The 11,124-nt window shown below is 35.5% G+C and overlaps 1 protein-coding gene across 1 annotated transcript; it reads left to right on the forward strand.

The window, feature by feature from the left end:
* The first annotated feature begins 337 nt into the window (after nt 1–337).
* Nucleotides 338–9,407, forward strand: LOC144651865 (collagen triple helix repeat-containing protein 1-like). Its single transcript, XM_078511916.1, has 6 exons — nt 338–362; nt 1,361–1,394; nt 5,250–5,384; nt 5,654–5,700; nt 5,746–6,034; nt 8,961–9,407. The coding sequence occupies exons 3-6, from the start codon at nt 5,268–5,270 to the stop codon at nt 9,312–9,314; spliced, it is 807 nt and encodes a 268-aa protein (XP_078368042.1). The 5' UTR covers nt 338–362; nt 1,361–1,394; nt 5,250–5,267; the 3' UTR covers nt 9,315–9,407.
* Nucleotides 9,408–11,124: the final 1,717 nt, after the last annotated feature.

The raw sequence follows: 11,124 nt of genomic DNA on the forward strand, positions 1-11,124 counted from the left end.
CGAAATGTTTTATTTTCTTCATAGAAGGCAAAGTTCGTTTATTTTTTCGCTTATCCCATTAACTCACGCAAAAATGTCTCTTTAGTGCAGAGTGAGGCATTTTAACAAAGAAGAAAAACAAAGTAACACTACCTACAAGATTTGAAGTGGGGTGTCGCGTGTGTTTTATTAAGACAAAATCCCACTCACACGTAATTATATCTCAGTAAATACGCTAAGTAAACAAATTGATATAACATTGCAAACAAATTAATAAATTAACATGACTAAACAAATTTCTAGCGTAAAATATTGATCGGCGTTCAAAGAGGAGTTCATTCACTTTTGAACAGCGAGAAGTACGTATTGGAGAAGTTGCCCATGTAAGTGTGTAACTGTTTTTGTGTGCCAAATTGAAAATTTTGATCCTATCTTCCCATTTACCATTAATTTTAAATTTCTTGGGCGACTTGATAGGTAAATGATTTACACACCTTTACGGTAACGCTTTCGCTTAGAAATCTTCAGTTCAACACAAAACTTCGTGTGGAGAGTCACTTGGAAAACTCCTTTTTTACAAATTCGTTCAGTTGGAGTTGATTTTGTAATTTATTACAGTGACGATCCTAGATTTTCAACATGTTTTCTTTTTTTAAGAAAATTCAAAAATATTAAAATAAATGAAAGTTCCACTCAAGTTTATACTGACGCGCCTAACAAATATGCATCATTAGCTGAACTCAGGAAAAAAATGAAAAAAAAAAATCAATTTTAAGAAGCTAGGTTCGGTTCATAAACATTTTGTAAATTTTCGCCTTTATCGTGAAAACGTCTTTCTATGGATAACGAATTCGAATAGATTTATTCGTTTACTTTTTGTCGTGCATACCTAAACTAAATTTTTCGTGCTAATCTTTCGAGTTATTCTGCTAAAACATTCCGTACCCCCCCCCCCCCCCCCTCTCCCCGGTCTGAGAAGGTCCAAAAAAGCCCGGTCTGAATAGGGATAATTCTAATTCAAAATTCTGTTTTGTTTGGTTTTGAAGAAAATTACTTCAAATTTCTAAACAAAGTCCTTAGAGAAAATTATTGATCAAAGTCATCAACTTTATTGGTAACTTTCAAATGGAAGACTTCATTTCATTGGGCAAACAGGTAACAAAGAAACTGCTCCAGCGAATGATATTGATTGTAAGAATGGTTTGTTTATATTTTACAAACTTGTTTTATCGAGATTCATTTTACTCGTGTTCCAAAAAGCGACAAGACAAGAGTGACTTAACTGACCGTCAGTGTAAGCTAAAAGTTTAATTTTTTCTCTGTTTCGTTACTCTATTTAGTGATAAATCTAACATTTATTTCTCCATTTTTTCCCATTAAGATTATTGTCTGAAACACACAAGTTTGCTAGAAAGGTGAGTGATTGTGTAATGTGCTTGTTTTATCGTATGTCTCGCTAAGAGTGAATTTTTTGATAACTAAGCGTAGCTGTTTGGCGAAATATTGAAAGCTAATTACAGATGATGAAATCCTGTTTTTGTCAAAACATGCAACGCATTTCTAGACCCTCGCCCGATCTAATTTAATATTTCACAGAGGCATGTTCCAAGGAGGTCCAATTTTAATTATTAAGAAACTTTTTTCAGTCGATAAACAGACTCGTCAATTTGGTGCCCAGATATGGAAATTCTCCATTCTCCACAAGCAATAACAGAAATAAATATAAAAGATCTCTTTCTATAAGTCCATTTGCGTTGATGGGACCGAAAAGAAATTCTTCAATCACAGAAATAAATGGATAATCGGCATTTTCACCAAAAGTACAGACGCCATGTTCTCAAGGTTGTCAAAAAATTCCTGTTTGCTGTTCAAGTTAAATCACGATATCTGTAAAGGCCTTGCAAATGATCCTCAAATTGGGCCGTAAATGATCCCAGTACCAGAAATGATTTCTGCAAATGATATTTAAAAATTTTAGTATAATAATTTGTGTTGATGGGACCAAAAAACCAATACGTCATTCGCCCAGAACAAAAACACTAAATATCAATAGACTTAGCTGGGAGAGGTAATAAGTGAGATAATTGGCGTGTTATCCAAATTTATTTACCCTGAAGTCGCGTTCTCAAAGTGGTAAAAAAATATCACTTTGCTAAGTAAGTGGAATCATGATAACGTAAAAGTTCCAAAAAGGAAAATCCTATATAACGAGGATGAACTGTTCAGCCCGCCAATCACAAATCCCAATGAGACGATCAACTAGCTTTTTGTGTGGCGTGATCAAAACTGTCTCGTTTTCTAAACTAAAAATAGATTTAATCGGTACAAGAAACCTCAAAATTCTTTATTTTATTGTTAAGGTGCAAACAATCGAAAAACAAGGCTTAGAAATAGTGAAAGAAAGAAACATGTGGCTATCATTATTCTGCGAAATCACGGAATTTTCTGCCCGCAAGCGACCTCAGCTAAACGTGAGTAACATTTTGGATAAATGCGTTGCAAGTAAACACATAACTATTGTGGCCTTTTTAAGAAATAAATTCGTTTTCTGGAGTCATAATCCACTTACCTATTGCTGAAGAATCAGGTCTTACTCAAGCGTTTGCCACATAAAAAGTCTAAAGGGCAAACTGGGGGAAACGCGCCTTGTAGTTTTGAATTTTGTCGCTTCAAATTGGATTTTTTGATTGTTCCAGATTCACGTCAATATAACATGTTACGTCTTTGTATTTTTTTTTAAATTCATGGGAGTTTTAACCATTTGTTAACAAATATTATACATAAAATTATCTTCTTTATTTTCCTTTAAGACACTTTTCATTTTAAAGTTATTTGGGGATATAGAGGAGGAATGACACTCAGTCTCAGACGTACCTGAGTAAAGCCCACGGAGGAAATAAACAAATAAAAAATCTAAGACTTCATCCCATTTAACAAATACACAACTAATCATATCGTTCTAAAGAATGCCATCGATTGCTATGTTATTTCAGACCATTGAAGTTTTTTTGCAAACTGAACGTTTTGTTTTTTGCAAGTTAAACTGTTTTGGAAGAAAAGTTAAGTTCAACTTATGAACAGAGGAAGAGGAAGAACAAGCGGAGAACAAGAGAAGTGCCTACCACAAATTAAACTGTCCTAATGACAGCGAGTGGGAATCCCAACAAGAAAGATACCCTAGCTTAATGTTTTAAAAAACTGTGCTATGTTTCCAGGAACAAAACATTTACTATATTGGGTGTTCGATATACTCACTTCCAGTTGATAATCTAGTTATTTACAAGACTTTGAAGTCAGTGCGTGCATCGCCATCTTCCATCGATATTCCTAAAAATGATGAAATCATTTGAAACTGGAACTTTTACTAATTGTTAATCAGGCTTCCCAGCATCAAACAGTAGTCGTACTCGGCTTATATAAACTTTAAGAAAATTTTCCTTTTCTAGTGAAGAAACAACCAGTAAAATTCTTGCTAAAAGCTAAAATCTACAGGTTTTGTATTATTTCGATTCCCAGTGGCTCAATTAGCAAGGGCGGACGTGCTGACTTACATGGAGTCATTAATAAAGAAAACGTTTGCATGACTAGCTACTTGCAGCTGAACTCACGAACCTCATCGGTTAAGTTTTTAAGTAACATTTCGATAAATTATATGAGCAAACCATTCTAACAAAGCAATCCCCGCTAATCAGAGAAAACAACGTTATCTGCATACACTGTACGTGTATGTTGTCTGATGATAGTCTTGTAAAAGAGTTCTGAAAAAGTTTCCATTGAGTTTCTTTACCTTTTTAAAAGTGAATTAGCAAAACGCATGAAATAGCAAATTTAATTTGCTTGCTTTAAAAATAAATTGGCGGCGTGTAGTGATTCAGGTTGATAAACACAACCTGTTTTGAAATTCATCGTTAAAAGCATTTATTCAGGTTTAATCTTGATTTATAAACACAGGCGCCATAGTTCTCATAGTTGTCACGAATAATTTCTGTCAGCTTAAGTGGTGTGCAAGTTAAGAAATGTTTTTTTTTTTCATAGAAGGAAAAGGTCGGTTAGTTTTTTCTTTTATCCGATGAACACACACAAAAATGTTTCTTTCACTACAGAGTGAGGCGTTTTAACAAAGAAGAAAAACAATGCAGTCGCGTGTGTTTATTAGGGCAAAATCCCACTCACACGTAATTATATCTCAGTAAATACACTAAGTAAACAAATTGATATAAAGTGGCAAACAAATTAATAAATTAACACGAATAAAGAAATTTCTAGCGCATAATATTGATCGGCATTCAATGAGAAGTTCATTCACTTTTGAACAGCGAGAAGTACGTATTGGAGAAGTTGCCCATGTAAGCGTGTAACTGTTTTTGTGTGCCAAATTGAAAATTTTGATCCTATCTTCCCATTTACCATTAATTTTAAATTTCTTGGGCGACTTGATAGGTAAATGATTTACACACCTTTACGGTAACGCTTTCGCTTAGAAATCTTCAGTTCAACACAAAACTTCGTGCGGAGAGTCACTTGGAAAACTCCTTTTTTACAAATTCGTTCAGTTGGAGTTGATTTTGTAATTTATTACAGTGACGATCCTAGATTTTCAACATTTTTTCTTTTTTTAAGAAAATTCGAAAATATAAAAATAAATGAAAGTTCCACTCAAGTTTATACTGACGCGCCTAACAAATATGCATCATTAGCTGAACTCAGGAAAAAAATGAAAAAAAAAATTTAAGGGGCTAGGTTCGGTTCATAAACATTTTGTACATTTTCGCCTTTATTGTGAAAACGTCTTTCTATGGATAACGAATTCGAATAGATTTATTCGTTACATTTTTGTCGTGCATACCTAAACTAAATTTTTCGTGCTAATCTTTCGAGTTATTCTGCTAAAACATTTTGCCATTAAATTGGTTAAAGATTGCTTCACAATTGGCGATGTATACATAAATATACTGCATGCTTCGTAATTTTTTTCAATCGTGGTTCAAAACGTCCATCAACAATACGCAGACTACGGGTAAGGTGTCAACAAAATGTCACACAAGCAACACACAAAATACACAAAATAATCGTTCTATCTTCTAATCACTGCAGGCGTCTATCATAGCCGTTTTTACATTATTTCTTTTTCCCTAAGGAACAAAAGATATCGAGTTAAGTCTCTAATCGTTGCAAAAGTTGTCTCTCACAAAATGTGAAATACAAATGTTTTATTGTTGCAAACGTAGTTAAATTTCTAACAATTTCCTGTTTGTAAACTTTCTCTGCAGCAGATCGTAAGAAAAGGAATGGCTGCTATTCTGTTCAAGGTCTCTTTGGCCTCTATGTTGTATATGATGTCATACTTGGCCGTCTATTGCGATGCGGCAGAAAACAAAACCGGAAAACAACCATCGTACATTGTGGTATGTTGTGTGCGTCACATTAAAAAATAAATGTCTGGTTAACCCTGCCTAATATTCACTCCTCAGGTAGTCTTAGCTCTGAACAAACAAAAAAGTGTTCAACGGATGGTAACGGTAAGAACTATAGTGCAGCAAAAAATGAATGGTTCATGTTGATTAGTTCTTTAATAAATTCGAGGTCATAAAGATATACCCAAAAAGAATTGACGTTGCCAAAATTGTGGGTTTTCATTTGGATATCTCACAACGCATTTCTTATTTCATTGTAGCGGCCTCCTCCATTCTGCTATGGTGGTATCCCTGGTATGCACGGCAGGCCTGGGTCTCCTGGGGTTCCAGGCCCTGCCGGTATGCATGGCAGGCCTGGGTCCCCTGGGGCACCAGGTCGTGATGGCCGTGATGGCCGTGAGGGAGCCAAAGGCGACCAGGGTAGCCCAGGGAAGACTGGACCCCAGGGATCTCCTGGTATCGATGGAAAGGATGGTTCCAAAGGAGACTCAGGCGCCCAGGGCCCTCCTGGTCAAAAGGGGCAGCGTGGAGAGAGTGGAACGAGTGGAATCCCTGCGACTCCTGGTGCGATGCCTTATAAGAACTGGAAAGAGTGCGTCTGGCAAGACTTGGATGACGGCAAAGACCATGGTCTGATCAAGGTGAATATTTTCTTTACTTACAAAAGGTACTTCCCGCACAAATAGGTTCATGTGCAGATTCGCAGCTTTTTATCCATCTGCAGGTGAAAGATGTTTTGCTGGATGGAGCAAAACAGCGTATACACTCATCTTTGATCCTGATGTAGCTGGCTTGGGATATCAAGACTGTTTTCTATTTTTTAAATTAGTTATTATTATTATTATTATTATTATTATTATTATTATTATTATTATTATTATTATTATTATTATTATCATTATTATTATTATTTTAAAAAACTTACAAGTTACATAAATTTAACAATTTTGCTATATTACACATCACGCTATACAATGCTTATTTTAACCCTACATCACATTGATATTTACTTACAATATTACTGACGAAACGTACGTGCTTGCATAAATATACACTATAACATAGGAGTAAGGTAGCATTGAGGATCAAGACATACAGTGTGTTTCTAGTTAAGCTATGACAGTCTCACGATGTTCTAAGACAATAAGAATATAACAAACTAGTTCTTCTTAGCTATGTTAGCCTTATGTGTTTCAGAATGATTAGAAAATTATTTTATTCTTGGATAAAACAAGACCATTTCTTAAAGAAAGATTTGTTGCTAGAGATCACGATATATATTTATCTTTTAAGTTTTTTTCCTACACAAGAGCGGTGAAATGCACAAATTGGTTTCTCTTAACGTTTAGTGAACAAGTATATAAAGGCAGTATTTACCAATGAAAATAAAATGATTCAGAGTTAAACAAAATGGTTTTAAAACACCATACATCATCTCATATTTAGAAAGAATAAGATTTTTCATGCAACGAGAAGAATACCAATGTGTAAATTCAGACCGAAAAGAGACAGCTACTTAAAAATCAACAAAGAGATGTACGCTGGTTTGTTTAATGCTAATACAAAAAGGACAGTAGGGAGTGGTGACTTTTTTCATTTTGTACAATATGTTATTTTTATGTAGTATATTGTGCATGATTTTGTACCGAAAATTGCGAGTTTAATTTCTTTCGTGACACGAAAGGGCAAAGAGTATATTAAGCGTTTTTTGTCACAGTCGAAGCCATACTCAATAAGTCGTATTTTTTTTTTCTTTTTTTTTAATTTTTACTTTTCAGCACAATACACTTAACAATACACGAAAAAAAAAAAGATAAATGAAAAAAAAAATACAGAGGTAACAATGCGATACACGTAACTATTGTAACTAAATTGTTAACTAAATTATTGTTAGTAAAGGCTTCCATAAGTTCAAAAAATTTTCTTTTTGTCCTTTCGCATGTGCGATTGATCTTTGAATAAACATTTTTTCTTTTACTAACTCAAGAAAGAGAAGGAGATTAGGTAATTTGTGATCATATTTTTGTAGAAAGACATGTCTTTTGCTAAGTAGAATATAATAATTAAAGATATAGGAGCCAGAACTTCCGGGATTATAGCCGTACATTATTCCTAATTCATCAAAATTGTAATTGTCTTTATTTTGACTATTCCACCGGAATAAGACTGAATTCCAAAAGTCGCGTATACGGGAGCAGTTAACTAGCATGTGCGACAGTGTTTCTAATTCGTTACAAAATTCGCAAAGGGGAGAATCCGATATATTCATTTTATATAAGAGGTTTCTGCACGGTAAAATATTATGAATTATCTTAAACTGAAATATACTTAGTTTCGTTTCCCGTGTTATTCTAAATGGTAGTTTATAAATTGCGCTGATCTTCATCTCTTCTACACCTAACCTTTCTAGCCTAGAACTAGCTAAAGGTTCTTTAAATTTCTTTTGAATAAGAATATTCCGAGCTCTTTTACTGGTGAGTATTTGACCAGGAGGAAAAGTCGATTTTCCTTCTTGTCGATTCCCACCATTAGTAGATTGTAATTCACGCTTCCACCCTAATGGTATTGCTGCTATTAAACCCCAGAGGTTGGTAAATGGCGTAGCAAGTCCAAATTTTCTAAGAAAATTACCATATGAGAGGAATTTGCCGTCTTCTTCTAATAAATCTTTGATTCTGAGAATTCCAGCAGCGTGCCAGTTTTCTCAGTATACAGATACATGAGGAGGAAAATTTTTGCTTGCAATCAATAAATTGTAAAGTGTTTTGCAAGACAATATATCAAGACAATATATCAATTTCAACAGTACAGGCTATGGTTTCTTGTGAAATTGGAAGCTTAAAAAAGATCTTTTCAGTGTTGGGGAATTGCAGACAGTACGCCGTAAGAAAGTACATTTTGGCTGAAATTTTTGTTGAAAACAGTCGAAAGTAAGAAATTGGCTTTCATTCTCTTCTGAGAGGCAAGACAGGTTTTCAGTGCCAGTTCAGTACCAGTTCTTTTATATATAAAACACACCCAACTTACCAATCCTTATAAACCTGTTGTTTGAAATGATTTGGTTAAGAGAATCCATGTTTCGTTGAGGGACGGTGACATTTAAACTTTTTTGGCAGTAAGTATAAAAAATTCGGAAGCTCTTTATTCACGTTTACATTGTTGAAGTCGTAATCGCAGCCAAAGAATAGTGAGAAAGCAGAAAGTTTGGAATTATCTTCCACGGAGACTCGTCTGCTAAGCAAAGGCGCTTCATCCAGCATAACTTTAACACTTAATCAAATGTTATAAAATCCGTAATTTTCGGTCCTCCTTCTTCCTTACTTTTCATTTTTTATTTTTTATTTTTGGCTATTTGAATTTGCATATCTAGTCAGGTATTATTTTGTCGACTTTATCCGAAAACGGCGCTGGCGTTTCAACTGCGCTGCAAACAAAGGTCAATTTTGAGAGCACCAGGATCAAAAAGCTGTTTATATCTCTCAGAACAAATTCGGATTTCAGAGAATTATTTAATATTATTTATTAACTTTTTTAATTTCCTTTTTATTGATCATTATTTTTCCACAGGACTGTATGTTCACCAAGAACTTCTCTGACACAGCCCTCCATGTTTACTGGACTGGTGTTTTAAGAATCCATGGCTGTGACAGTTGCTACAAACGCTGGTATTTCACTTTCAACGGTGCTGAATGTGCAGCTCCCCTGCCAATTGACGGTGTTGTGTACATGCGCACTGGAAAGAATAAAGATCTGCACCGTGTCCGCCATATTGAAGGGCACTGCAACAACATCCACAAAGGCAAGGTTCGCGTGGGATTCTGGATCGGTAATTGTCATGGAATGGGAAACGCTGACGGCTACACAGGGTGGAAATCAGTGTCCCGCATCTATGTTGAAGAAGTTCCTAAACCTCAGGCTTAGATCCGGAGACAAAACATCCATTCCTGCATAAACGCTTATAACGGGGCTGTGATTGTGTTTTTTAAAATAAAATAAACCCTATTCAGACCGGGCTTTTTGGAACTTTTCAGACCGGGGAGGTGCGGATTTCCCCCCCCCTTCCCCCCCTCCGTAACTTCCAGAATATTTAAGCAAACACGATGAAACTTACAGGATATATAGTATGTCCAAAAATTTAACTTTTGGTATACGTCAAGTGGGATAATGACGTCACATCACGTGAAAATTACATCATAATGTCAAAACAGCCGCCATCTTGGATCCGCCATCTTGAATTTCGAAATTTTTCCAAAACGTGAGAAAACCGCCAAAAATTACTGCAAAGTACTCAAAATCAATAAAACTGTTCTTAAAATCCGTAAAATGGTGAAAATAATTGCATTAAAGTTAATTTTCATTAATAGAAACACGAAATTTACAAATTTGGGAAAACATGCCTGTCAAAATGCCGTTGCCATGGTGATGTCAAGTTCCTGACACAGCAACCTTCATATCAAATTGTTGCCAGATAAATTTTAGATAAAGTCGTAAAGTTTGACAGCGTTTGGCTGAATATTAAAAAAGTTATTAGCGTTCAAAGTCAGCGCGGGCACTTTCCGCCACCCCGCCCCCCGGGTCTGGATAGGGTTAAGTGTCAATTTATTTAGCACTGCTGTGCTAAATTCGGTGCTTTGTAATTGTTTTACGTCTGCTGTTTTAAATTAAAGGCAGGAACATTACAAAATAGTGCGTGCTTTTTTGTATTTATTTCTACGAAAAACCGATAAGTGATAAGCAACCTTTGTTCACAGTAATAGGAAAGAATAACCAAAAAAGGTATAAAAAAACACGACGAAGTGAAGAAAAACGGGGGGTGAATTACTACTAATTGAACATTTAGATCAGTACAAGCAGGGAACAAGCAGGTTGAAAACAACAAACAAAGTCAAAAAGACAACAATTAACAATTGGTTCATGCTTTAGCGTGCTCCATCGAGTTATGGAGCACGCGGGAAGTTTGGAGAGCACAAAAGAAGGGTAAGAGTTGCCCGAGGCGATAGCCGAGGGCAACTCTAGCTTCTTGAGTGCTCTCCAAACTTCCCAAGTGCTCCATAACTCAATGGAGCACAGCTAAAAGCATGAACCAATTGTTTTATAACATTGCCGGTGAAATTGTGCATCAAAACCGGCCTCGGGAAAAAAAACTGTGTTTATTGTGTGCAGTGTGAGAACATAAACTTAGCGGTCGAGCAATAAATTACACAAGTACAAGTTTACACGATTGGAGCAGTTTGTGTCAAATGGCTGATAAATTGATTAAGTCTATACGGTGGCAGAGCGGAGGAAAAAAATGACGAAAACAGCAAATACTGCTGTTGATTCTGAGGTTAGTTTTCGCTGAATAAAAATTAAAATGTTTACTCCCGAGTGGAAGAATATTAAAACAAAACAACCTCGAACAACCAAACAAATTCCAAGGGTTAAAAGAGTCAAATAATTCGGTTCCATGCTTAGTTTTAAGTATTTTTGTGGACCGATTTTATTTGTGACTGATGTAAATAAACATTTATTTTTGTGAACGGTAGTTGAATAAAGCGCCCGATGAAGTAAGCTTAAATTTTTCCCGAGCGGCAAAATCACAACAGAGCCGTAGACGCTTTGGTGTAACAGGTGAAATGCTTAAAACGAGAAAACTTTCGTCAGGCAGCTAGTTTTTAGTGCCATCGAACTGTTGTCATTCATGGTTGGCCCATTCTTCCACGTTAGGGCCGTGAAAAAATGATTTTCGTCC

This window comes from Oculina patagonica, chromosome 4, assembly GCF_052425735.1.
Source record: "Oculina patagonica isolate OP01 chromosome 4, crgOcupat, whole genome shotgun sequence".
Lineage (NCBI taxonomy): Eukaryota > Metazoa > Cnidaria > Anthozoa > Scleractinia > Oculinidae > Oculina > Oculina patagonica.

Coding starts and splice junctions, on each gene's coding strand:
- LOC144651865 (XM_078511916.1), top strand. CDS start 5,268: ATGGCTGCTATTCTGTTCAAGGTCTCTTTGGCCTCTATGTTGTATATG. Junction 5,385..5,653: donor AACAACCATCGTACATTGTG/GTATGTTGTGTG, acceptor ATTTCATTGTAG/CGGCCTCCTCCATTCTGCTA. Junction 5,701..5,745: donor ATCCCTGGTATGCACGGCAG/GCCTGGGTCTCC, acceptor TATGCATGGCAG/GCCTGGGTCCCCTGGGGCAC.